The 27,841-nt window shown below is 46.0% G+C and overlaps 1 protein-coding gene across 3 annotated transcripts; it reads left to right on the top strand.

Moving 5' to 3' along the window:
• Positions 1-1,790: 1,790 nt before the first annotated feature.
• On the top strand, positions 1,791-27,841 carry Aars1 (alanyl-tRNA synthetase 1). 3 transcript variants are annotated; one of them, XM_004842866.4, is made up of 22 exons: positions 1,814-1,889; positions 2,224-2,363; positions 5,534-5,698; positions 7,739-7,927; positions 8,766-8,911; positions 12,411-12,602; positions 13,719-13,863; positions 14,216-14,361; positions 15,146-15,254; positions 15,380-15,530; positions 16,444-16,568; positions 16,985-17,129; positions 18,776-18,954; positions 19,599-19,712; positions 21,542-21,748; positions 22,230-22,414; positions 24,877-24,985; positions 25,608-25,721; positions 26,141-26,260; positions 26,356-26,442; positions 26,831-26,944; positions 27,306-27,841. In XM_004842866.4, exons 3-22 carry the CDS (start codon positions 5,555-5,557, stop codon positions 27,489-27,491), a joined length of 2,907 nt encoding a protein of 968 aa, XP_004842923.1. In that variant the 5' UTR covers positions 1,814-1,889; positions 2,224-2,363; positions 5,534-5,554; the 3' UTR covers positions 27,492-27,841. The 3 variants fall into 3 exon arrangements, with proteins under 3 accessions (XP_012926945.1, XP_004842923.1, XP_021112367.1); XM_013071491.3 differs by lacking the exon at positions 2,224-2,363 and having other exon boundaries at positions 1,791-1,889; XM_021256708.2 differs by lacking the exon at positions 2,224-2,363 and having other exon boundaries at positions 1,888-2,192.

The raw sequence follows: 27,841 nt of genomic DNA, 5'->3' as shown, positions 1-27,841 counted from the left end.
TTGCAGAAGGGTTTTTTTTTAAAGACAATAACAATAACTCATAAAGTTTTTGTGGTAATGAAAAGCTTAGGTCATTACCCACTATATATTAAGTGCACAACAAATATTTAGATTACTGCTAGTGACCTGCTGGAACTGGATAGTTAAATCAAGTAATTTTTTTTTTTTACTGGCTTTTGAACTTGATCTTGATCTTTTATTTGTATGGGATGCTTTTGCTCTTTGTGTAGGATCCTTTTTTACATATAAAAATAATTTTTTTGTTTGTTTTTGGTACTGGGGATCGAACTCGGGACCTTGTACTTGCGAGGCAGGTGGCAGAACCACTGAGCTAAATCCCAGGCTAAAAGTAATTTTTTGCAAGATTTATAACCAAGTTATATCACCAGCACAGTAAAGAAGTGGTTAAAAGCTTTGGAGTTCAACAAAAATTTGTACTCTGGCTCTGCAACTCACTGTTCTGTGTGCACTTGGGCAAGACAGTTTTCTCATCTGCAAAAGGGGGTGCCAGTATTATAGACAGCTAAGTTAGAAATTAAAAGACAGAGAGGGATTGAGTCCTTGAGGAAGTCAGCACAGAAGATGAGACACACAAAGATTGTAGCTGGAGAGGAATCTAAAGAGCCAGGCCTGCAGACCTCCCTAGAGAGAAACAGCAGCTTCAGACTATACTGTAATCACACACCACCAGGTCCAGTGAGCTGGGAAAGGCATCAGATGTGTAGGTGAGTGACCAAAACATTTGGATGCATCCCTTTCCAAGAAAGCTTTTGTTCTTTCCCTATACCTTTGTTATGTGACTCATTTTCCTATTAGGTCAATATTAGCTAGGTGACTACATTTGGGTTTTTTTTTTAAGAGTAGGAAAAATTTACTGAAAGCTTGTCTAAGAGAGACAGAAGGGGGACCAGAAAGTGGGTTGCCACTTGACTTGTAATCCTATACATTGATTGTAGCTTGACCCACATCTTACCCACGCTGTGATTTTGCTGTATAAATTATCCCTGTCAAAGAGCCTCATGGTAACCCACTCAGGACCCCTCCTGGAAATCCTGGAGCTTTCTAAACTTCTAAATAAAACTTTCTAAACTTTCTTTGGTTCACGACTTCCTTCCTTGTTGCTGTGAGGCCACAAGCTCAGCAGATGTGACATCTGATAGGTTATTTTTATATCACCAGCATATCTAATATGCAACTTGAAAATTAAATGAAACAGCCTGTGTGAAATGTCTGATGCGATGCCTCAATTATAATATTAACTATTACCTTTCGGGTAATGTAGGCCCTGATGTGCTTTAACTACTATTACATCATTTCTTCAAATTCAAGAAGGTCTGACAAGGACAAGTGTATCCATGAAAACATGAGAATTTGACCTATAATTCCAGCACTCTGGGAGGCTAAGGCAAGAGGATCACATATTTGAGCCCACCCCCTGGGCAACTTAGTGAGATCCCGGCAACTGGAGGCTTTATCTTTGAGGTCTGCATATCATCCCTCAAAATATAGAGAACTACACCAAGATCTGTCACCTCAACCAAACCCAGTTACGATGTCTCTTGTTACTATGTCAACTATTAGGACTTTGCCTGTGGAAACCAAAATGTTGGCCTTCACAAGCTAGCTTCCAACTTAGTCACAAAACACACCGCGCGACCCATCTTTCTCAGCCATTGCATCAGCCGAGTTAGAGCCGCCTTCTCAGAAAACTAATAAGTTCATTGGTGCTTAGTTTGATTGGCATCTTCCTTGACCACATAGATCTTGTATGTGTAAGGCGTCTGGGGCACTTTCCATTGGCGCGTTCTGATTGGATACCGTGATGCGGGGTTACAGCAGGCTGCGTCTAGGGCGGGTACAGCTTGGCATTTGCTCGTCTGCGTGAACAGGTAACTGCGGCCACCGGGCGGTGGGCACTGAGGGAGGGGCAAGGGCCGGCCACCCCGGGCGAAACAGACGCTCCTTGGAGATCCCTGAGCGTGCCTGAGAACGGCTGGGGCCTGGGGAAGAGCAGCAGCTGCAGCTGGTCCCCGAGCCGGTCCCCGCGTGGCCTTAGGTAGCCGGGCCAGGGCCGGGGAGTGGCTTTTGGCGGCCCCTGGGAGCGCCGGAGGTGGAGTGGCCTGGCCCGCGCTTGCCGAGCAGCAGGACCTCGGAGGAGCACGGTTGCGGCCGAGGACCCTCTCAGAGCTGAGGTCTTCTCGTTTTATGGTTTTAATCCCCTAGGGGCGGTTGGGGCCGGAGAGAGGGACAGCCCAGATGAGTGGAGCCCGCTGGGAGCCTCCATTCCAAGAATTAACGGAATGGTTGATACCGGTCCAGTCGCGTTCAGCTATTAGGCTGCATTGCCGTCTGCTTTGAACTACGTGAGTTAATTTAAAACTGGACTAGATACTTAATGGTGAGCCGCACCGGCGCGATTCCCACTGAGATGGGACTCAGCTGACAGGGAGGTGTGCACTGAACAGCCATCTTATGCTTGTAGCAACTGTGAGGGGGCATTTGGGGCGATGAGACAATAAAAAAGAAGGGGATGGCGCACCTGCCTCACAAGCGCAAGGTCCTGAGTTCGATCCCTAGTACCAGAAAAAAAAAAAGAAGGGGAATCTGCTGAAGCACTGGAGGTTTCCTTAAGTAAGTTTTTTGGAATTGAGATATCAAAATTGAGAAATTAGCCAGGTGTGCTGTAATCCCACCACTATGGGAAGCAGAGACAGGAGGACCATAATTTAGTGAGTCCATTTAAAATAGTTTTTAAAGGAGGGGAGGTAGCCGGGGGTGTAGCTCAGTTCTAAGGACGTGGGCTCAAACCCCTTCCCCCCAAAAAAGGAATTAACTAGGGAAAGGGAAAGGAGTGGTGTGGGGCAGAGAGCTTACCTGGGACATGGAGAGCATGTTCCAAGGTCCTGTGGCTGGTGCTACAGTGTGATGTAAGGTACTCAAGGACCTTTATGGCTCCTACTAGAAAACGAAATCTGTAGTTTTTACCTTTGTGCTACCTCTGTATCTGATACAGCCTTTCAGCATGTTAATAATGAATAATGAACGAGTGGCGATGGGGGGACACAGATTTTAATAGTCTCAGGCTTGGTTGGGTTTGTAGTCAAGGTATCAGATCCTTCTAAACAACACTGCAGTTATTTCTGTATGTTACAGTCTCTGGAAGGCATATGCTTTTAGTTTTGTTTGTTTTTTGATGTTTTGAGACAGGGTCTCACTGTCTAGTTTAGGCTGGCCTTGAACTCACTATGTATCCCATGCTGGCCTTGAACTCCCAGCAATCCTCCTGCCTCAGCCTCCCAAGTCCTGGGATATTGGGCATCCATTACCATATGCAGCCAACATAGGCTTTTGTTCACATTGGTTTCCGGCATATAGCATGCATTCATTGTGTTGAATGACTAAGCAACAATGAGAAATTCATGTGTCAAATTCCCTTTTTGTCATCATTGTTAAGATTCTTTGAGAGCTAGAGAGGAATGAGGAAGAGTGTGATGTGACAGTTTCTAAAATCCTGAACTGTGACTCCTTATCATGGACAGCAGCCCTGTCTGTAAAATTCTAGTCTGCTTGTTTGCTCTTAGCCTCTTTCACTAGCTTTTTGCCCAAAGGGCTTTTTTTGAGTAATTCTTTGAGTTTGAATAAATCAGTTGAATTGTGGTTGAAGATAAAGTAACTCTGTGTACATCTTTCTGTATTGTCTCTTCTTCATAAGAAAAAGATTTTAGCCTAACTTTACCCTAAGTGGCTTAAAGTAATAGCTTCCAAATACAGGATTGCTTTGCTTTGGTTTTCCTTTCCTTTCCTTTCTTTCTTTCTTTATACCACTGGGATTTGAAGCCAGGCCCTTTGAACTGAGCTCTTTTTTAATTAACTAGTTAATTATTTTTGTGGTACTGGGGATTAACCCAGGGCCTTCACACTGAGCTATATTCTTAGCTCTTTTTTTTCTCAGCTCTATTTTTATATTATATACATATATATATAATTTTTTTTTTTTTTTGAGACAAGGTCTTGCTAAGTTGCCCAGGCTGGGCTCAAACACCTTATCTGCCTGCTTCAGCCTCCCAGAGTGCTGGTATTACAGATCCTCACAACAACCTGGTTGAACATACTGTAGGTACCTTTTTTTTTTTTTCTTTTCTTGCAGAAAAGGGATCGGTCTCAAAACTTGGGTATGCATCCCTGTAATATCAGCACTCAGGAGGCTGAGGCAAGAGGTTCTCAAGTTTGAGGGCAGCCTGAACTACATAGCAAGACCCTGAAACAGTGTTTCAGCCCCCCTTCTCCCCTCAAAATGAACCAAACTGAGGCCCAAGTGATTTAGTTAAGGTTAGAGTTGGGTCTCAAGTTCTAGAGACTTTTTCCTGGGCTGGGGCTTGAACCCACAGCCTCCTCTCATGCACACTAGTCAGGCATTCTGCCACTGAGCTGCAGCCCCAGCCCCTGGAGACTTTTAGATGATGCAGTGAGATGGTTTCCATTTTTTCTAGACATTCGTCCTACATGGCAGTTTAGTGGGAAGCCAGTAATTGTATCCTGACCAAATCCTGTCATTTCTCCCCAACCTGCCTCCCAGGGATATTGTAAAGCTTAGAACTTGTAGAGTTATTTTATTTCCCAATCTCCCTCTCTTCTGATTTCCTTGCTCTTCCACACTCAGTGAGCCCCACTGCACCATCCTCACTCCTGAGTGATCAGATGGCTGGGGATGGAGCAGATTTCCATTTGTGGTTCTGGCTTGCCTAGGCTTTGCAGAGGCAGGTGCATTCTGCTTTTTCCAGGCTGTCCTTTACACACATGGTCCTACCCTTGGGTCAGCTGTGGACAGCAGCTTCACTAAGATGTCAGCCAAACCTAGAAGCCCTGGCTTTGGGGACATGGGACCTTGCATAACAAAGAGCTGGAAGGATCTTTAGAGGTTATCTGGTATGGGCCTTTCTTTTAAATTTTGTATTTATTTTTGAGACAAGTTCTCAGTATGAGTTTAGGCTGGCCTTAAAGTCACTGTGTAGCCCAGGCTGGCCTAGAACTTGAAGTAACTCTCCTGCCTCGGCCTCCCCTCTCTTTGCCTATACCGTGTGCCACCGTACCCAGCCTTTCCTTGTATTGAAGGAAGTGATTCCCCTCCAGCATTTGGAACTGGGACTGACACCCAGGTCCTCTGAGCTTCTCCCTCTTCGTCAGTTGGACTGTAAAGATTATGAGGGTCTTTATCCCTCTTTCTTAACTCCTGGTGGTGGATGCCTAGTGCATATTTTTTGTATGAATGACTATAGGAATAAACCACCTCCCGCTCTACTTGTGTGTTAGTCCATCGAGCCTCTTGAGGTTGGCATGGGAAGGAAGCGTGGTTGGGGCTGCCATCTGCAGGTGCAAGGTTTCACTTTGATTTTAGCTTTGGTCTTACAGCATAGAGGTTTTAGGATCAAACAGCTTACTCATGTCTGCTTTGACTTGGCTCAAGAAGCTGGAGTCTTACGTAATGCCTACTTTGAGTTTCAGTTTTGCTAATTTTCCTTTGTTTTTTGCTTAGTTCTTGGGGGTGACTTTCAAGATGAATTCAACCCTAACAGCAAGTGAAATCCGGGAGCGATTTATAGATTTCTTCAAAAGAAATGAGCACACCTATGTTCACTCATCTGCCACCATCCCATTGGATGACCCAACTTTACTCTTTGCCAATGCAGGCATGAACCAGGTAAGGAGTTGTTCTTTTCCTCTTGGCTGTTTGTCCACAAAGGAGGCAGCAGAGCAGTGATAAGAGCACAGAACCTGCAATCAGGCAGAATGCTTGTTTTGTTACTTACTGTATGATCTTGTAGAACTTTACATCATGAATCTATTTCTTTATTTGTGAAATGAGGAATAATAATGATGTCTGCTTGTTCATTGCAGTAAGAAGTGATGAGGTAATGCATACAAAAGGTTTACCACAGTATTTGGCACATAAGTATTCAGTGAACCCCCACCCTTGCCTTTGGTGGTGGGAATCCAACCCCGGGCCTTGTGCTACCACTGAGCTTTATTTTGAGACAGGCTCTTGCTAAGTTTCTCAAGCTGTCCTTGAATTTGGACTGCTCTTGCCTCATCCTCCTGAGTAGCGGGGATTATAGGGGTGTGGGAACATTTTCTATCTTGTATAACATTAACTGTAAAATCCTGAAAAGTGTTTTCAATTATATGGGAGTCCTAGGCCTGTATCTAGAAACAAAAACAGTAATTTTAAGTAAACTGTTTCAAGGAGATGGGTTTTCTGGAACATTGGAAGGGGTTCTATTGTACTAAGGACATGTTCCTGGACATGAACATTGCCTTTTCTCACATGAATTATGCTATAGGAACTACAGGTTTTGTGTTTGCAGTGTTTGTAAGCATTCTTTTTTTTTTTTGTACCGGGGGATTGAACTCGGGACCTTGCGCTTGCAAGGCAGGCAGTGGCACCACTGAGCTAAATCCCCGGCTCTGTAAGCATTCTTTTAATAATGTTAACTTAGCCTACAGGTAGCACCAGCCACTGCTCTATGCCTTTCACATCCATTAACTCATTTAAGTTCCACTCCGTTACCAACCCTTGCAAGGCGCTGAAAGCTCAAGTCAGCAGCCTGCACTTCTGTGGCTGGCCAGTGCAAGAAGGTGGATTTGAACCCTCTCCTTTTTAAAAATTTTTATTTATTTAATTATTTGAACCTGTGAGTTCATCTCCGTAACTTTTGTGCTGTACTGCCTCTCGATAGATAGTAATAAAAATAGCTTTATTATTTTTCTTTTTTAGCAAATAAAAATGGCATGCATTAGGCATCTGTTCTTTTTTAGGTACTGTGGAAGGTACTAGACATAAAAAAGATAAGTGAGAAAGTTTATACTTTTAAGGAGTTTATGATGATTTTACACATAGACTGTCTGGTAAAACTTTTTGCAGTGGTGGAAGTATTGCTGTCTTTGCTATCCAGTGTGGTAGCCACCAGCCACATGTGATTATTGAGTTAGTGAGACCAAGGAACATAACTTAATTTTTAAACAGTATTCCCCATTGAGGAGGGGAATGGAATAAAATAAAATTTATTTAAAATAAATAAATAAATAAAAAGTATCCCCCAACAATGCAAATAAAAACAAAAAAACCCAAACAATAATTCATCCAAGTTTGACTTGACAAATCCTCAGAGCAAGAAAGTACTGTCTCCAAACCTGTCTAATCATTGTGCTGATTTTACTCCCTTTCTATGTCTCAATTTTTTTTTTCCTCATCACCTTTACTCACAAGTGAACAAAGCAGTTTTTAAAGTATGTTCCAAGGGGCCGGGGATTTAGCTCAGTGGTGCCACTGCCTGCCTTGCAAGCACAAGGTCCTGAGTTTGATCCCCGGTACCCAAAAAATAAATAAATGAATAAATATTCTTCCAGAAAGGTGATACAGGCCTTAAACATTGAAGACTTGTGAAGCAGCAGCATGGGTTTCATACGACAACCTTTGGCTGCTCAGATCTGGCAGGGCTTCCCCTGTACAGGGGTTTCCTGGCAGTGATGGAGGCTCTAAAGGAATGAGGTCCACAAAGAAACTGCTGCCAAAAACACTGCTTCTGCTGTGGCTCCATTTAGGCTACCTGCTTCTAAATGTCTATTCTAGGCTCACTAAATCCAAAGCACACTTTGTGTGTGGTCTTTCCTGCCAGCTGTGACATAACCTGCAGCTCTCTAAAAGTCAAACTGTCCCCCCCCATCCCATCTTATTTTTTAGTTCAAACCCATCTTCCTGAACACAATTGACCCATCCCACCCTTTGGCAAAGCTGAGCAGAGCTGCCAACACACAGAAATGCATCCGGGCTGGGGGCAAGCACAATGACCTGGACGACGTGGGCAAAGATGTTTACCACCACACCTTTTTTGAGATGCTGGGCTCCTGGTCCTTTGGAGATTACTTCAAGGTGAGCTCAACACAGGAGAACTTTGGAGTTTTGAGTGAATGGATCATTTCCGTTAAGGGAACTGGATTCTAAATTTGCCTGTTTAAAAATATGAAATATTCTCTAGAAGAGTGAAGGACATTTATGAATTCCAAGGCTTCCAGAAAGTAGTACCAATAACTTTTGTGTATATATGTCATGCTGGGGATTGGATCTCAGTAGCCCTGATCTGTATCCCTGTATCCTTCTTTAATTATTTTATTTTGAGATAAGTCACCCAGGCTGGCTTTGAACTTGCCATTCTCCTGGATCAGCTTCCCTAGTACCTAGGTCTGCAGGCATGTACCACCAGGCCTGCAGTACCTGCAGTTTAGTAATTTCATCAGTTTAGGTTTCTTATGTAAATTGATCCTGCATTTGGTTGAATTTATAGTAAAGATACTATCCTTTTTGTTTGGTTTGGTTTTTTTGGTACCGGGGATCGAACTTGGGACCTTGCGCTTGCAAGGCAGGCGCTGGAACCACTGAGCTAAATCCCTGGCCCAAGATACTATCGTTTTAAATTTGTGTTCCCTGGATCTGATCTTTTTCCTTTCCTTTCCTCCTCCTTTCTTCTTCCTTTCTCTGTCTCTGTCTCTCTCTGTCTCTCTCTGTTTCTCTCTCTCTCTCTCTCTCTCTCTCTCTCTCTCTCTCTCTCTCTCTCTGTCTCTCTCTCTCTCTACTTGCAGTCCTTCTGCCTCCACCTCTGGAATAGCAGGGATTACAGGCATATGCACTAGGCCTGGCTGATGTGGTCTTTTAGTCATACTAAATTGATTTTGGTCTGGCCATATGCTGTATCTTTTTGTTCTTTTTGTAGGAATCAGCATGTAAGATGGCTCTGGAACTCCTCACCCAAGAGTTTGGCATTCCAGTTGACAGACTCTATGTTACTTACTTTGGAGGGGATGAAGCAGCTGGCTTAGAACCAGATCTGGAATGTAAACAGATCTGGCAGACTTTGGGGTAAGAATGAAACTGACTTGTTTAAATTATACAGGAAGAAAGTGATGCTAAGCCTGTGCTAGAGTCTTCTGATAAGTTGGAATACATTTCCATTTCTCACTTTGGGGTGTCCATTTTGAGATGTAGTTGAGGGTGACTGGGAATAATTCTTTTTAAATTTTTTATTTGGTGGTGCTCAGAATTGAACTCAGGGCCTCACACATGCTAGGCATGTGCTCTTCCACTCATCTATATGCCCAGTCCAAGGAATAATTATCTCTTCATATACTCATTGTTTTTAGTATGTTTGATCATGTTGAAAGCTGATACAGTGTACTCTTTCTCTCACTCTCTGCTTTTACATGTATATTTTTATTGGGTATACATTTGCAGTACATAATAATTACATTCATTTTGGGGAATTGGTATGCATATATACTGTATTTTGATCATTTTCAATATACTATCCCCCCCTTTCTTCTTTCTTCCCTTACTCCCTTTCTCCATCTCGAAAAGTCTGCCTCCCTGTTTCTTACCATCTCTCCTTTATTTTATTTTTTAATTATATTTTGGTTTTCTCATATAAGAAACCACATGATATTTTACTTCCTGTTTCTGGCTTAGTTCACTTAACATTAAAGTCTCAAGAACTATCCATTTTCCTACAAATGACTCAAATTCATCCTTCTTTATGGGTAAATAATACTCCATTGTGTGTATATACCCCATTTTCTTTTCTTTCTTTTTTTTTTTTTTTTTGGTACCAGGGATCGAACTCAGGACCTTTTGCTTTCGAGGCAGGTGCCAGAACCACTGAGCTAAATCCCTGGCCTCTTTTCTTTTTTTTTGAGATAAGGTCTGGCTATGTTATGTTGATCTCATGGCGATCCTCTTGCCTTACCTTCCTGCGTGCTGGGATTATAGGTGTGCACCACCATGCCTGGCTTACTCCATTTTCTTCATTCATCTGTTGACAGACATCTAGACTTTTTGCATAGTGTAGCTATTGTTAATTGCACTGCTATAAATGGGGGAATACATGTATACTGTATTATGAGGTCTTTTTTTTTTTTTTTTTTGTATTATGATATCTTTAACTCCTTCAAGAAAATAACCCAGGAGAGGGATAGCTGGGTCAAATGGAATTTCTATTTTTGTTTTCTTGAGGAATCTCCATGATGATTTCCATAGTGGTTATAATAGTTTACATTCCTGCCAAAGATATAGAGTATTCCTTTGTTTCCCAGTCCTTGCCAGCACTTGGTTTTTATGTTCTTGATGATAGCTATTTTCACTGGAGTAAAATAGAATCTCAAAATTAACCTCTCATTCAGTTGAGGCTCCTCAGGGGTTACTTTTGGAACCGTGTGAGCAGCCTCTTAGCTCCTCTGTCAGTGTCATCTGCCAGGATGGGTCTCGGTCTCACTTGACTTCCCTTAGGAGATATTTCCCTCTTTGGCAACCCTCCTTAAACAATGTACATTGGTGGACTCCTGTCCTAAATGTGCCACCATGCCTGGCCTGATGTTTATGTATTTTTGAAAGTTGTGTATCTAGGGCCACCGAATGTAACTTGGTGGTACAGTGCTTGCCTAGCATGCTTGAGGCCCTGGGTTGAATCCCCAGCACCAGGAAAAAATAACATTGTTTAGCTAAAGCACCTGTTATAAAAATTAAAAATGTAAAATATTTTAAATTGTGCAGAAATGTAGAAAATAGGAAGTGGACACTCCCTAAGATTAATTGTTGTTAGTAGTATGGTACTCCATATATAGTCTTCTAGGTCTTTTTCCTACTTTTATGTCCTTCTGTGTATGTGTTTGTCTTTGTCAACAGACTAGTAATGTAATGACATCAAACAGGAGAGGAAAAAGGAAGTTTTACTTTAATATAATTCTGAGGAATAATTATAAAAGCTGGGTGTGATGGTACATGCCTGTAATCCTAGTACTCGGGAGGCTGAGGCAGGAGGATTGTCACAAGTTTGAGGCCATCCTAGGCTACATAGTGAGTTCAAGACCACCCTGAACTGCATAGTGAGACCCTGTCTCAAAAAAATAAAAATAAAAAATAATAATAATTATAGGCAACCTATTTTTTTTCCCGTTCTCTCCCCTGCAAACCTGGTTTTCTAAATCTTGTTTTATTGGCTTCATGTATATCTGAGCTTTGTTTATCAAGCAAGTACAGTCTTTTTGTTAATTTTGCTAATTTGTTAATTTTGCAACTTTTTAGCAAAGTTCAATTTTTGGAAATGTTTTAATCTTAGTAAATTCTTTCTGTGGAGCTGCAGTTGTAGCTCAGTGAGAGGACATGTGCTTAGGGTGCACAAGAGCCTGGGGTTTGATCCCCAGAACCACACATAAAAGAAAAAAACCTTGCTTACATCCTTGGGGGAACTACATTAATCCATTCTTGAGGGATTATGGCTAATGTCAACCTGCCTCCTTTCACTACATCCCTAGCCCTTTTTATTTTACTTTATTTTTTGTTTGTTTGTTTTGTGTTTTGAGACAGGGTCTCACTCTGTAGTTCAGGCTGCCTTTGAAATCACTATGTATCCCGGGCTGGGCTTAAACTCGAAGCAATCCTCTTGATTTATCCTCCTGAGTGATGGGATTACAAACGTGCGCCACCATGCCCAGCCAGCTCTTTTTAATTTTGAGACAGAGTCTCGCAAAATTGCTAAGTTGCCCAGGCTCAAACTTGCTGTTTTCCTGTCTTAGTCTCCCAGGTGATGGGATTACACGTGCATGCCACATAGCCTGGCCAGTAATTAAATTTTAGTGGGGGGGTCTGGGGATTTAGCTCAGTGGTTCTGCTGCCTGCCTTGCAAGCTCAAGGTCCTGAGTTCGATCCCTCGTACCAAAAAAAAAATTTTTAGTGTGGGTTTTGGTGGAAACACACTACGTCTAAACCTAACAGTCTTTTTTATTTTTCTGGTACCAGGGATGGAACTTAGGTCTTTCTGCTTGCGAGGCAGGTGGTGGAACCACTGAGCTAAATCTCCAGCCCTATCTAACAGTCATTTTGAAAAATGAGTATTTGTAGAGAAAATACTTGCTTAAATTCTGGTTATATTTTGTTTTTCCAGTACTAGGATTCAACTCAGGGAGTACTAAGCTATATCCTCAGCCCTTTTCATTTGAGACATGGCTTGCTAAATTGCCCAGGCTGGCCTCCAACATGCTGTTCTCCTCTCTCAGCCTCTCAAGTAGCTGGGATTACATCAGTGTGCTACCACATTGCCTTTTTTGTATATTTTTATTGAGTTAGATCATGGCATACACACACACATATATATATATATATATATTTTTTTTCCTATTATAGTGTAATAACACTTGAGAAGAGGTATGCGCTGCTTTTTAGTAGGGTTTGTATACAGGCTCAGTGTTAGGAATCGGCAGAGTGGGCCTTCTTTACCGGAAATACAAGATCTCCTTTTGTGGCAGAAGCAAGGCTGGGCAGAGTCCTGATGAGTGGCTCTAACTGGGTTTACCTCTTCTGCTCCATGCAGGCTGGATGACAGCAGAATCCTCCCTGGCAACATGAAGGATAACTTCTGGGAGATGGGTGACACAGGCCCATGTGGTCCCTGCAGTGAGATTCACTATGACCGGATTGGTGGCCGGGATGCCTCATACCTCGTCAACCAGGACGATCCCAACGTACTCGAGATCTGGAACCTTGTGTTCATCCAGTATAACAGGTAGCCGGGCCTGCTCCGTTCCTGTGAAGAGCAGCGCCTTTCTCTGAGCCAGGCTCCTGTTTGGTGGCTGAAGGTTCTTTTTTTTTTGGTACCAGGGATCAAACTCCGGTCCTTGCACTTGTGCAGCAGGTGGTGAAACCACTGAGCTAAATCCCTGGCCCCAGCTGAAGGTTCTTTTTGGAGCCTCGTCCTTGGGGATGTGGAGCAGTGGCAATTCAGGCTCCAGAGGCATCCTGGGATCTTGTGGCAGTTTTTAAGATTTTATTCTTAAGTTTCCCTGCTGATCTTTGGGACAGGGAAAGACCTTTTTTTTTTTTGTATTAGGGATCAAACTTGGGTCCTTGTACCTGCGCAGCAGGTGGCGAAACCACTGAGCTAAATCCCCAGCCCAAAAGATCTATTTTATAAACTAGTTATTCCACATAATACCTTATAATACTTTTTGTATTTTTTGGTACCAGAGATTGAACTCAGGACCTTGTACTTGTGAGGCAGGAGCGGTGCCACTGAGCTAAATCCCCGGCCCAGTTATTTGTTTTTTATTCTTGTACTGGAGATCGAACTCAGGACCTTGCACTTGCCAGTCAGGTCCTGACGAAATTTGGGTTGCTGGGGTGTTTTTTGGTACCGGGGATCAAACTTGTGACCTTGTACTTATGAGGTAGGTGTGGTGCCACTGAGCTAAATCCCTGGCCCTGGGTTGCTGTTTTATAGCTCATTTCTTTGAAGCTTGCCTTTCTTTCTCTCTTTTGTGTGGAGGTGGTAGTGGTGTTGGGTTTGAGAGAAGGTCTCACTATGTGGTCCAGGCTGGCCCTAAATTCATTATGTAGGCCATTTGTAGTCTGGCTTCAAACTTGTAATCCTCCTGCCGCAGCGTCCTGATTGCTGGGATCACAGGCATGCTCCACCACATCTACCTTTGCCTCACTTAAATGGCCCCTAAAGTATTTCACTCTCCTTTGTCTCTGCCCTCCATTCTTATGAAACCAGACACAGGTATATGGTAAACAGTCACAGCCTGCAAACTATGCTGTGTGAGTTCTGTTCTAACCAGCAAGTCTGGAGAGGTGGTACCTTGATCCCTGCTTCAGCTTCCTCTTCCTCTTCATCACACAGGGAGACTGATGGCACTTTGAAACCTCTTCCCAAGAAAAGCATCGACACGGGGATGGGCCTGGAGCGACTGGTGTCCGTGCTGCAGAATAAGATGTCCAACTACGACACGGACCTTTTTGTTCCCTACTTCGAAGCCATTCAGAAGGTACTGGTCCTACTGCAAACACTGAAACTTCTGTGAGGTTTCCAGGCTGGACTTATAGCAGTGCTTGCAAAGATAAATGCCCATTCGCTTTGCCAGCCCAAGGTACCTGTTAGCATCTGCCAGCTGCCTTGCCAGTAGCATGAGGCTCCAGGCACGAGGCAGTGCAGTTTGTTCTGTATAGGGGGCTACCTGGAAGCTCTTTGCTCCCCTGCTGTCACCTATTTGGGGTTACAGGATCTGGCAAGATGGGCATCCTTTCTGCTTAGTGGTCCTCAGTCTTGTGGGAACCTCTTGTCAAGTGAGCAACGGAAGGCTGTCTGCTCATGGGCCACCTTATGGGTTTCGCCTGTAGGGCACAGGTGCCCGTCCCTATACTGGGAAAGTCGGTGCTGAGGATGCCGATGGGATTGACATGGCCTACAGAGTACTGGCTGACCATGCTCGGACCATCACCGTGGCACTGGCCGATGGCGGCCGGCCGGACAACACAGGGCGGGGGTGAGTATATCACACACTGGGCAGTGTTGTGACAGACACCATGAATAGGGCTTGAACCAGGGCTTTTGGACTGACCTACAACCCCAGCCCTTTTAATTTCTTTTTTTTTTTTTTTTTTTTTTTTTTGAGACAGGGTCTCAGTGAGTTGTCCAGGCTGGAAAATCCTCCTGCCTCAGCCTCCCACCATATGGGATTAGAGGCTTGTGCTACCATGCTTGGCTTTATGACTTTATGGAATTTAAAGTCATATTTTTATTATTGTTTCCTTTGTCTTCTGTGTAGGAGGGGCAAGGGAATCTTTTTTTAAGGGGTAAGAGGGTTTCTGCTCATGTTAGAAAGATGCCATTTAAGAGATTAAGTCTTCTCTGCTAAGCAAAGATAATAAGGATTATATTTCAGTTTATCTGATAGGATTGTAGCAGGGGCAGGGTGGGGGTGAGTATTGACCAGCCCTAGGAACCTCCATTACTGACAGGAGGGCCTGGGATTACATGCATCGAGTCTACATCTGCTCTGTCCTTGCCTCTCTCTGTGGGTAGCTAAACAGAAGGACAATAGACGAGGTTACTCTAGGTAATCCTTGACATGTAGTTTTGGGGATGTTACTTTATGTTGGAATTAACCTTATGACTTTGGGGAATACAAAAAGAAGCAGGCAGAGGTTGTGAGAAAGTCTCTGCGAGAGCATGACAAAAAGTTGGTCATGTTGTTTTGGGTAGAAGTTAGGACACAACCCTCAGCCTGGCATGTTGTTTAGCTGGGCGCTAAGTTCTGCCTCTTACAGGTATGTGCTGCGACGGATTCTCCGCCGGGCGGTCCGGTACTCCCACGAGAAGCTCAATGCCAGTAGGGGTTTCTTCGCCACATTAGTGGACGTTGTTGTCCAGTCCCTGGTGGGTCTATTTCCTGCTCACCTCCTCTGGCTGAAGCCCCACTGGGGAGGGAGGGTACTGTTAACAGGCTTTCTAAAGAGGGGTCAGGTTATAGTCTCTGGAGTCATTGAGTCCCCTTTTGTCAGGGAGATGCATTTCCTGAGCTAAAGAAGGATCCAGACATGGTGAAGGACATTATTAATGAAGAAGAAGTGCAGTTCCTCAAGACTCTCAGCAGAGGACGTCGCATCCTGGACCGGAAAATTCAGAGCCTGGGAGACTGCAAGACCATTCCAGGTGAGGCCCAGTTTGTGTCTTCCTCCACCCAGACTGAGGCATCTTTCTGGGAATGGCAGAGACTGTAGTGGGCGCCCATGTCTGCAGAGGCGGACTGGAGTGTGGTTAGATGGCTCTGCGTGGTGTAAAATGAAATCTAGAGTAGAATGATGAAAGTAATATGTTATTGTGGTAAGGTATTCAATATATAAGTAAAAAGTGAAAATCCTTTTCCACACTCATTCTGGGGTAACAACTTTTTATTCATTAACTAATTTTTCCTGAGGTAACAACTCTTGAAGAAGTTGGTGTATAAGTAGGCAGGATTTTTTCTCTGTATGCATGTAAATATGTATACTTTTGTGTGTTTGTATGTATGCTTTTTAAGCAAAAATGGAAACATTGGAGCTGGGTGTAGTGGTGCATGCCTGTAATCTGAGCACATGGAAGGCTGAGGCAGGAGGATTGCCTGGAATTCAAGGCCACCCTGGACTACATAGTGAGTTCAAGGCAAGCCTGAACTACATAGCAAGACTGTCTCCAAAAAAAAAGAAAGAAAAAAGAAAAAAAAGGGAACATTGGATATATACTATTTTGTAACTTGCTTTATTTTTTTACCAGATGGGAAAATAAATTCCAAAGATTTTGTTTCTTTGTATTGAAGTATAACATATAAAGGGAAAGTCTAATTGAATTTGCTCAAACTGAATGCTAGTTTAGTGTTCAGATCAAGCAGTGGAACTTTACCAGAAGACCTCTTGTGCTTTCTGTAGCTCAATTCTAGATTTGGTGGATGTTCTGGCAGACCCACAGGGCCAGTCCTGACTTGCCTTGACTAATCCCTTCTGTCACTCTCAGCATCCTCCTTGGAGGGCTGGGCACCGAAGGGAAAGGGACGGTTCATGTTACCCTGACACTCCTTTGTGCTGTGTAGGTGACACTGCTTGGCTACTCTATGACACCTACGGGTTCCCAGTGGATCTCACTGGACTGATTGCTGAAGAGAAGGGCCTGGTGGTCGATATGGATGGCTTCGAAGAAGAGCGGAAACTGGCCCAGGTAGGGTGAGCCAGAAGCTCAACAACTACCCAAGCATGACTTGGCCACAAAGCAAGCACAACCTCCCTTCCATTAAAGTCCTAAAAATTCTTTTTTCCCTAGATGAGTGGATCTCAAATGGGATGATTCTCTCCCCAGGGTGCATTAGGCAATATTGTCCAGAGACATTTTTGGTTTTTGTGAGTAGGGGCAGGATACTCCTGTCATCTTGTCCGTGGAGTCTGGGGTGCTATTCAACACCCCATAATGCAGACAGACAGCAGACAACAAAGAATGCTGTGGCCCAATCTCAATGGTGCCCAGGTTGAAAAATGCCATTCTAGAGCTTTACCTTGGGGGTAGTTTAGCAATTTTAAATTCTTTCAAGTTCTTGTTCTCCTGGTTTAAGGTAACTAATGCTCATTTCTCTGTGGCAGCTGAAGTCACAGGGCAAGGGGGCTGGCGGAGAAGACCTCATTATGCTGGACATCTATGCTATTGAAGAGCTGCGGGCAAGGGGCCTGGAGGCCACAGATGACTCTCCAAAGTACAACTACCACTCGGACTCCAGCGGCGGCTACCGTATGTTGCTGGGCTCCATTCACTTTTGAGCTGTCTGTCCCTTGTCTGGGGGGCTTTTGAGAGACTAGTCTGAAGGTTAGGGGCCCTGCAGGTTTCTCAGCCTCTCCTGTAGTGCAGCCATGCTGAGCACTTTTATTCTCACAGTACTCTGAGCTGGTAGTTTTCCTCTTCATTTTAAAATAATTATAGGGAGCTGTAAAAAAAAAAAAAAAAGGAAGATATTGTAAGGAGGTTCCATGTACCCTTCACCAGTTTTCTGTAATTGTAACACCTTAGAGACCAGGTAGTTGACCTTGAAACAATACACAATCACCGGAGTTCAATCCCTGGTACCAAAAAAAAAAAAAAAAAAGAAAAGAAACAATACACAATGGCTACTGTTTTGTTGAGACGGGGTTTTCCTAGAAGTTTGGGTCATCCTACCTCAGCCTCCCAAGTAGGGAGTTAAGCTGGGATTATGGGTGTGTGCCACCATGCCTGGTCCACAGTGGCTATTAAATTTTGCATCAGTATAATGGCATTCTAAAGTTAAGATTAAAAAAAAAGAACTTCCATTAGGGGCCAGGGATTTAGCTCAGTGGTTTCGCCGTCTGCTTCCCAAGCGTGAGGACCCAAGTTCAATCCCCGGTACCAAAAAAATAAAATAAAATAAATAAAGTTAAGAAACTGCTGGGGCCAGGGATTTAGCTCAGTGGTTCCGGTGCCTGCTGCGCAAGCGCAACATCCCGAGTTCAATTCCTGGTACCAAAAAAAGAGAAAGAAACTGCTGGATGTAGTGGCGCACACCTGTAATACTAGCACTTTGGGAGGCTGAGGCAGAAGGATCACCATGAGTTGGAGGCCACCCTGGGATACATAATGAGACTGTCTCAACTCTCCCTCCACAAATAAGTAAAGTTAAGAAACCAAAGAAATTAGTAAACAATCCACAGTTTTGCTTTTTTGCTCTGGTAGGGAGCAATCTTTCTTATACCAAAATCTGTCAAAGCAAGCACACAAATTGAATACATCCTTTGTGAACTGACCTTGGATTAAGGGATTTATTACTACTCTTAAAGAGCTAATCAGACTTACCAAGTTTTTATTCAGTGTCTGAGAGTTAACTGTGGTGTTTGTTCAGAGCTGTCCCAGTGTTAACACAGGAAGCTTGCACCCCAGGAAACCCCCCAGTCTTAGGAATAGGACAGTTATTCACCTCACTGAGAGTTGCATTCTCTAGTGGAAAACCAGTGTGCTAGTTCTTTCTTGGAATCTAATAGGCTTGCTTGCAAAATAAAATTAGAAGCTGACCGTGGTGATGCATGCCTGTAATCCTAGCCCTTGGGAGGTGGGGACTGGCCTCAAGTTCAGGCCCAGCCTAGGATACATAGTGAGTTCAAGGCCATACTGAACCACATATTGAGACCCTGTCTCAAACACACAAACAAAACCAAAAGAAAATTAGATAATTAGGACCTAAAAAGGACTTGAGAAATGGAATCCAGGAAAAGAATTGGAGCTGGGGGTGTAGCTCAGTGGTAGGCTGATTGATCGGCATGTGCAAAGGCCTGGGGTTTGATCCCCTGCACCCCAAAAGAAGAAAAGATAAGAAGTGGTAAGCAAAGTCATTGACCCTGCCTTTCCCCACCCACCTCTCCTTGGGGCAGTGTTTGAGAGTGCAGTGGCCACGGTGCTGGCTCTGCGGAGGGAGAAGATGTTCGTGGAAGAGGTGTCCACGGGCCAGGAGTGTGGAGTGCTGCTGGACAAGACTTGTTTCTATGCCGAGCAAGGGGGACAGATCTACGACGAAGGCTACCTGGTGAAGGTGGACGACAGCAGCGAGGACGTAAGCCAGCAGCTCTCCCTTGTTAACCAGGAGGGGCGGGTGTGGAGCGGCTGTCAGCATTCTGGGCCTTGGGAGCAGACCCCATGTACCACTGTCACTCTCTGCAGCTCAGAGCTGCTTCTTGAACCTGTTGCTTTCTCACCCACTGGTTCCTGGTAGGAAGCCCTTGCAGCCAGGTGCAAGGGTTGATCTTCAGTTTGTGTTTTATAAATAGAAGCAGCTCTCCAAAGGGCGGCCCTCTTTGTAGGACACAGCCTCTGGCTCTGCCTCTGCTAAGTTTGGTCTAGAGTCACCTGGTGTCCTTCGGGGTCTGGTTCCTTACAGTGGCTTTCAGATTCCCTAAGATGTGTGTGTGTTGAATTTATATATAAAACACTATTAGTGGCATGTGTGTATATATACATATCATTAAAGATATCTTAGAGAATATACATGTGTATGTCATTATATATGTGGAGGGATAATCTTTCTTTACTTTTTCTGTGTTGGAGATGGAAGCTAGGGCTTTGTGTGTGCTAGGCAAGTGCTGTAGCACTGAGATGCACCCCTTAGATAATAAAGAGAGAATTTTTTGCATGTGAATCTATATAGAGAGAATTGATATTTTTTGGAAAATTAATTAATATCCTTCTGCTTGACTCTAGAAAACTGAGTTCACAGTGAAGAATGCCCAGGTGCGAGGCGGGTACGTACTGCACATAGGAACCATCTATGGCAACCTGAAAGTGGGTGATCAGGTCCGGCTGTTTATTGATGAGGTGAGTCGGGTAGTAATCACCACCTGTATTAGTCAGCCCTTCACCTCTGGAACCAGATACCTGACATGAGCAACGTCAAGGAGAAAAGCTCATTGGGCCCCAAGGCAGAAATGGTACGGCAGAAGGGTGGTGTACCACAGCTGCTCAACCCACGGCAGCCAGGAAACACAAAGGGGAAGGGGCTGGGGACGGGACACACCCTTGGAAGGATCTCCCCCAGTGACCTCCTTCCTCCAGGAAGGCCTCACCCCAACAGCACCTCCATCTGTGGGCTCAGCAGTGGGTTACATTGATGAGGTTAGCAGCCCTGATCTGGTCCCATCTCAGCCTTTTGAGGAGGACACTTTTCTTTACTTTTTTTCTTTTCTTTTTTTTTTTTTTGAGACAGGGTCTTGCTGTATAATTCCGGCTGGCCTTGAACTCTTATGTAGCCCAAGCTAGTCTTGAACTGGCAATCCTCATGCCTCAGCCTCCCAAGTGCTGGGAATTATGGGCATGTGCCACCATGCCCCACCTTTTGGGGGGCATTTTTGGTCCAAATCCTAACACCTCCTCCTTTGCCTTTAAATTGGTCCATCATTGTCCTTCTTAAGTGAAATTGTAAGTAGAGTGCAAGAAGAAATTTTGGTGCTTTTTCTAGATTGTGAAGGATTTGATTAAGAGTAAGACCTGAATGTTCCCAATTCAATGATTTCCCCAGTGATTTTATTTTTTTTTATTTTTTATTTTTTTGGTCCCGGGGATCGAACTCGGGTCCTTGTGCTTGTGAGGCAGGTGATGGAACCACTGGGCTAAATCCCCGGCCCTCCCCAGTGATTTTAGTTGAGATTCTGTAGACTTGTTTCATAGATTGTTTTTCTAACCTCAAGTTCTTCAGGAGCCAAGGAGCCAATGTTAATTAATGACTAGGCTCTGTTACATGTGACAACACTCCAAAATAGCCAAAGCTGGGCTGGGGATTTAGCTCAGTGGTTTCGCTGCCTGTTGCGCAAGCACAAGGACCGAGTTCGATCCCGGCACCAAATGAAAAAACAACAACAACAAAAAAAACCCAAAATAGCCATAGCTTTAAATGAGATCACACTGTTTATTTCGTACCTCAAAGTCCAAGCTGATACCAAGCTCTACCCCACAGTCTCAGGGCTCCAGCATCATTCTGGGGGTTTACCAGGGGTTTCAAGGTCCAAGAAGGTAACGAACAGATCCATTGTCTAGGTGAGAAGTTGGCAATTGTGTGTGTGTGTGTTCCTCAGGACTGAGCCAGGGCCTTCACACTGAGAGTGCTGGGAATATAGCGTGATATGGCTAACTGTAAAGGGCCAGCCAGGTAGTAAATATTTGTGGCTTTGCAGACCATATGCTTTTTTTTTTTTTTGGTACCGGGGATTGAACTTGGGTCCTTGAGTTTACACAGCAGGCGGCAAAACCACTGAGCTAAATCTCCAGCCCCTAGACCATATGCTTTTGATCCCAGTTGCTGAGCTGTGCTGTGGTTGTGCATGGGCAAGCCACAGATAGTGTAAGCGAATGAGTTCTGCGGGGTGGTCCAGTAAAGCTATTTGTAAAAACGTGGAACAGGGCCAGTTTGGCCCATAAGGCCATGGTTGGCTGATTCCTGCCCCAGGCAGTGGAGAGGAAGGGGGAGAGCATACCTCACTCTGCACACTCTTTCTCTAGAACTTAGTCTAACATGTGGCCAGATTAACCTTCGGGAAAGCTGGGAAATGACACTTTTCTCTCAGCACCCGTGCCCAACTAAAAACTCTAGTACTTGAGGACAAGCAGCCTTCTGTTACAGACCTCTCCACTGCCACCTCTGCCCTTTACAGCCCCGGCGCAGACCCATCATGAGCAACCACACAGCCACCCACATTCTGAACTTCGCCCTGCGCTCGGTGCTTGGGGAAGCAGATCAGAAAGGCTCACTGGTTGCTCCCGACCGCCTTCGGTTTGACTTCACTGCCAAGGGAGCCATGTCCACCCAACAGATCAAGAAAGCTGAAGAGACAGGAAACGAGATGATCAAGGCAGCCAAGGTAGGTTAGGCTCTGAGTTCACTCCTTCCCACCCCATCACATTCTGTCATGGAGGCTCCTGGCTCATGTGCTCCTGTTCTGTTGTACCATATTCTGTCCTGTGAATTGATTTGCTGAAGCCAGCGATTCTCAAACTGCTTTTGTAGAGGGCAGCGGTGGTGTTGGGGGTGGGGGGGCACAGGGAGCCAGGACCATGTCCTACCCCTCCTTACGACAGCCAAAGCTCTTTTACTCCTGCTCACACACAGTGCATCCACGTGAGATTTGGCTCACAGGTTAACAAAAGAGGTAGAAAATCCCCTCTGGTTCCCAAGCCTTGTACGTCGTGGTGTGCTGTTTTAGAAGGCTGAGGGCGTACGCTAGGCAGAGCCGCAGTTAGGACTCAGGAGTCCTGCTGCAGGGCTATACTCTCCCTGCCACTTCTTTCTGCACCCTCAGAGATTTATGCCCAGCTTTGCTTCCTGTCTTCTTTCTACGGCAGCCTGTCTACACCCAGGACTGTCCCCTGGCAGCAGCCAAAGCCATCCAGGGCCTGAGGGCTGTGTTTGACGAGACCTACCCTGACCCTGTGCGAGTCGTCTCCATCGGGGTCCCAGTGTCCGAGCTGTTGGATGACCCCTCAGGGCCTGCTGGCTCCCTCACTTCCGTGGAGTTCTGTGGGGGAACGTGAGTACTGTACGGGAGCAGCAAGAGGTGGGGTCACCTGCCTTGTTAATTTGGCATCCCCCTTTGGCTAGACCAACTCTCCTCTCTCTCTCTCTTTCTTTCTGTCTCTCTGTCTCTCTGTCTCTCTCTCTCTCTTTTTGCGGTGCTAGGAATGGAATTCAGGGCCCTGTACATGTTAGGCAAGTGCTCTGCCACCCCCAGACTCCAACTCTCATTTTTCTAAGATTGACATGAAATCCTTAGAAAGTTACCTGTCAAATACCATTCCCAAGACTCCCAGCATCCCAGTGCTCCAGTCAAACCCCTCAGTGTCTGGTGGTAACTTTTCCTGGGCTTGTGATGAAATGGCCTTAGGAGGAAGAGGAGAAAAACATCCTAAGCACACTTCCCACAAAAATTGCTTGTTGTTCTCCTCTGGACTGATCCTAACAGGAAGGCTTGCTTGAATGCAGGATTCATCAAGGCTCTTGGAGTTCCTGATGTGGTCCTAGCCCCCATCCATTCCTGGTGCCCAGTTCTCTTTGCCAGCTTGAACAGCACCTGAGGAAGTGAGCCTGTCATCTCAGGCCCCTGAGCAGACCACATGGTAGACCCGGCTCAGCTAGCTTGGGACAGTCACTTGTTTCTGCCAGCTTGGATCCCTCTATGGCTCATGGGATCTTTCTGGTTTCCTCTTTTGGGTGCGGGAGATTTAACCTAGGGAAAACCTTTAGTACCGAGCTAAATCCCCAGCCCCTTATGGGTTCTTTTTGGGGAGGTCATGGTGGCCTGGAAAGTCCCTTGTTCCAAAAGAAGCCTGGTGGGAAGAACATGCGTAAGGCCATGGTCAAGCTTGTCAGGGCTTCTTGCATCCTTGAGGCAGGTAGGGAACAGGTAGGGTGTGTGGAGAGCAGGCTAGGGTCTGGGGGATCGAGTTCCAGGCCTCTGCCCAGCTGAATTGGGTCTTCAGGTGAGTGTCAGGTATCCTGCCCAAATACCTATTTGGTGACACTATGTATGTCGTTATTTTCCCCAGTGCTGGGTATTGGACCCAGATACTCACACATTAGGCAAGGCCTTTACCACCAAGCCACTTTCCCAGCCCCTTGCTGACACTCTTTAGCCCACAGCACACAACTTTCAGAGATTTCATACCACACAGAATAACTGGGGGTTACTGAACATTTAGGGTCTTCAAGCAACTGGGGAATATGACCTACATAAAGAGTTGGAGTAAGATTTTTGCATGTATGATATCACAGTAAATAGAAAATTAATGAAGTTCATTCTTCTTTTTTTTTTTTTGGTACCGGGGATCGAACTCGGGACCTTGTGCTTGCGAGGCAGGCGCCGGAACCACTGAGCTAAATCTCCGGCCCAGTGAAGTTCATTCTTGTTACTTATAATGAGATTTTTAAAGTAATCCTTTTCAGTTTTATTTTTTTTTATTGAGACAGGATCTTGCCAGATTACCTGAGCTGGCCTCCAACTTGAGCTCATCCTACTTTAGCCTCCAAGAATGCTGGGATTAGAGGCATATGCCATCACACCTGGCTAAAATTTTGTGATTTTGTTTCATTTTTTGGTACTGGGGATTGAACCTAGGACCTCACACATGCTAGGCAAGTGGTCTGCCACTGGGGTACATCCCCAGCCTTTATATTCTTACCTAGAGAGCAGAGATAACAGTTAAGTCCCCAACTCAGGAACAAGTTCTGTTCCGGGAGAATGCTCATAAGTCGTATTCATTCATAAGTCAAACAGAGTGAGTCTTTTACACCTTTGACACAAATGTACAGTGTATACGCTTTGTGCTTCCTAGCAGTCCCCTCCACATCACCATGCTTCCGGACATCCTGGGCTCTGATTGAGCACTGTACAGTAAGCACACAGCAGCACAACTGTGACAGTGTCAGGCAGATACGTGAGCTGCTTCCGTGATTTGTTTGGATCTGTGAATGTTTGTAATGTGAGGTCTGCTTATGTCTGAAAGTTCACAACTCAAATGTTTGTTAAGTCGGGGACTTACTGTATAAAAATAAAGCTTATGCAAGGTCCTGAGTTCGATCCCCAGTACCAACAAAATAAATAAATAAATACATAAAAAATAAAGCTTATGTTCCATCAAAGGGCTAAAACTGTCATACGGAGCCTACCAGCAGTAATACTGGATGGATGTTAGAGCACTGCCATGTTTCTTTCATTTGGTTTTCTCAACAGCTATGTAAGGGAGAATTGTCCCCATTTTTACATGAGAAAGCTGAAGCTCAGAGCCCAGGTTCTCTGACATTCTTCCCTTCGCACTGCTCCCCTTTCCCTTGCTTAACCAGTGAAATTCCCTTGGCCTGAGAGGCTTTTCCCATTCTTCGCTGGGCAGCTGCCTCAGGGCTCAGCTGTCCTGGCCACTGAGAGCTCTGGGGAGGCAGAGCAACCCAGGGTGCCTGGACTTCCTCTTCTCTGAGGACTCATGTTCCGTCCTTCAGGCACCTTCGAAACTCAAGTCACGCAGGAGCTTTTGTGATTGTAACGGAAGAAGCTATTGCCAAGGGTATCAGGAGGATTGTTGCTGTCACAGGTGCTGAAGCCCAGAAGGTGAGAGGGAGGCTGCTGTGTGGTTATTGGAAGAGGCTGGGGGGCCCAATCTGCGAACCCATACAGCGCACAGTTCTGTGGTCTGTGCAGTCAGAATGAAAGTGCAGACTGTGCTACCCCTGATGTCCTCCAGTTACCTTGCCTGGCAGAGGAAAGGCAGCACTGTACAAGGTTTCCTGGCTGGCATGTTTAATCTTTGGAAGTACATGAGTTCTGGCTCCTACTCTGGGTGAGCCAGAGTTTTGCTGTGGCTTCTGGTGCTCCGTTGCATCTCTACACATCCTGAGTGGTGTGTGCCTTGTACAAGATGCATGGCATAGAGGGACAGTTGCTCTGGATGTGCCACGTCCTAAGGGGCAGTCATTTTGTGGGGTGAAAGAGCTCTTAAGTCATCACTCCCTAAGCCTGAGTTAGGGTGCAGCCCTTGCTGCCCCAGCATTTGAGGAAGTTACTCCTTTCTGCAGCCACAGCTGCCAGCGCTTGCTCCCTGAAGGAAAGAAACTTGTGGTGTCTTGGGGTTTGCTGCTGCACAGCCTGTCATCAGCGCTTCCAAAGCTGTTTACAGACAGTGTAGCAAGGCTGAAAGTTACTGCTCAGAGTTTACAGGTCTGACTCCTTTCAGGCCCTCAGGAAGGCAGAGAGCTTGAAGAAATCTTTCTCCACCATGGAATCCAAAGTGAAGGCCCAGACCGCACCAAACAAGGACGTGCAGAGGGAGATCGTGGACCTTGGTGAGGTAGGGGCTCCCCCCACCCCCGCTCGTTCCTTAGGCTTGAGGATGGAGATCCCCTCGTTCCTAAAGAACTGTCACTGCAGCCAGTCAGGTCCTGGTCCTCAGGGGAATGGTCTTTCTGTCATCCTGTGTCCTTGCAAAGGGGACCCCTTAGATCCATGAACACAGCTGGAAAGGACCAGGTCTTATGTGAGAGCTGAGCTCTCTATGCAGTTCCTTTCTCTCTAGCTCTGCTTGGGACAGCTGCTGTGGTCGCTACAAAGCAGCTGGGGTCAGGGGCGGCAATTACATTTTTGTTCTTTCCTTTCCCGAACCTTTGGCAGGGAGGATCTTGGTTCAAATGCACAAGGGGGAGGTGGGCTGGAGCCTCAAGTCCTAGCTCCTGTGGCCCGGACCCACATGTCTTTCTGTTCTGGTTCTAGGCCCTGGCCACCGCAGTTATTCCCCAGTGGCAGAAGGACGAACTTCGGGAGACTCTGAAATCCCTGAAGAAGGTCATGGACGACCTAGACCGCGCCAGCAAAGCCGACGTCCAGAAGCGAGTGCGTCCAGCAGTGCTGAGGCTGGGAGGGTTTCCTCTGCAGCTTTCCGGCTCTGGGCCTCTGCCTGAGCCTCTCTTCCGGACTCCTCCTTGCAGGTGCTGGAGAGGACAAAGCAGCTCATCGACAGCAACCCCAACCAGCCCCTGGTCATCCTGGAGATGGAGAGCGGTGCCTCGGCCAAGGCAACCAGGGGCTGGGGTCCAGGCACCACCCTGCCTGTCACTGATGTCCCCTTCCCTCCTAGCCTCAGCCCTCTGGTGGCTGATGGGTGGGTGTTGTGGCTTTGACCTCTGAGGTCACCCGAGGGCCCACTATCTAGGGTTGAGGTTAGGCTGAGCCACAGAGAGATGTGGTGGCTGGAGGAAGGAGCAGCTCCTGAGGTGGAGGCAGATCTCAGAGCCAGCGTGTGGCAGGGTCTTGGCTTGCGTCCTTCTCTACTTGGGCTCCCAGGGACAGCACCTGCTCTTGTAATGGGTGCAGCGGTGCTCTGCAGGCTGAGCTATGCAAACTCCCTGTTCAGAGCAGTGCCCTTGCCGCAGGGCCATGGCCTGATACCAAGTTTCCCCGTAGGCCTTGAATGAAGCCCTGAAGCTTTTCAAGACCCATTCCCCTGAGACATCTGCCATGCTCTTCACAGTGGACAACGAGGCTGGCAAGATCACCTGCTTGTGTCAAGTGCCCCAGGTCAGGACTGCCTGTAGCCTTGCTCCAAAGCCTGCAAACTCCCAGGCCAATGGGAAGCAAAATCTGTTAGAGTTTGGTCCTTCTTTCTGCTGTTTGCTGAGGCTGGCTGATGTATGCAGCCTCCATGAGAAACAGCTGATCTCCTCCCCACCTATTTGTCATTTTCTCCATCACTCTTTACCCTCAGGCCTTTTCTTTGGTGAATATGTTTAACAGTACTGGCTCATACCTGGCTTTGCCACTTTTCCTGGTCATAGCAGTGGCCACTGGCTACTTCCTTTACCAGCTGTAGGGTCTGTCTGTCCCCCCCTCCCAGTCCCACCTACTGTCCTGATTCTCACTTCTCTTTCCTGTCTTCCAGAATGCAGCCAACCGGGGCCTAAAAGCCAGCGAGTGGGTGCAGCAGGTGTCAGGCCTGATGGACGGCAAAGGTGGTGGCAAGGATGTGTCTGCCCAGGCCACAGGCAAAAACGTGGGCTGCCTGCAGGAGGCGCTGCAGCTGGCGACTTCTTTTGCCCAGCTGCACCTGGGAGATGTGAAGAACTGAGGGGAGGGTGGTTCTCCCTGGGAAACGTCTCTCCCTCACCCGGATACATCAGTCCAGCCTGGAGCTCTCCATATGGCACAAGGGCATTCGAGTTCGGGGACCTCAAACAGCTCCATCTGTCCTCTAACCCACTAGTAACTGGAACATGCCTGGGAGCCATTCTGTGACTCTGTCCCTTTACATTACTGCTCTGAGCCCAATATGTCAGCACCACCTGTCTAAAACCACTACCCCAGGATTGCTGTTTAACATCCCCGTGCTCGTGTCTGTAGAAAACATCTCTGACCTGAAACTTCTGAGTCTGCAGAAGGAGGCCTTTTTGCCTCAGAATAAAAGGACCATGTGCAATA

The sequence above is a fragment of the Heterocephalus glaber genome, unplaced genomic scaffold (assembly GCF_053883595.1).
Source record: "Heterocephalus glaber isolate CG9 unplaced genomic scaffold, H.glaber_assembly_v1.0 deba00000071, whole genome shotgun sequence".
NCBI classification, from domain to species: domain Eukaryota; kingdom Metazoa; phylum Chordata; class Mammalia; order Rodentia; family Bathyergidae; genus Heterocephalus; species Heterocephalus glaber.
This window is presented reverse-complemented; position numbering and strand designations above follow the sequence as displayed.

Excerpts from the sequence above, each read along its gene's own strand:
- Aars1 (XM_013071491.3), top strand. The coding sequence starts at position 5,555 with ATGAATTCAACCCTAACAGCAAGTGAAATCCGGGAGCGATTTATAGAT. Across the intron at positions 7,928-8,765 it reads CCTTTGGAGATTACTTCAAG|GAATCAGCATGTAAGATGGC; the intron begins GTGAGCTCAACA and ends TTCTTTTTGTAG. Across the intron at positions 17,130-18,775 it reads GGACTCCAGCGGCGGCTACC|TGTTTGAGAGTGCAGTGGCC; the intron begins GTATGTTGCTGG and ends TCCTTGGGGCAG.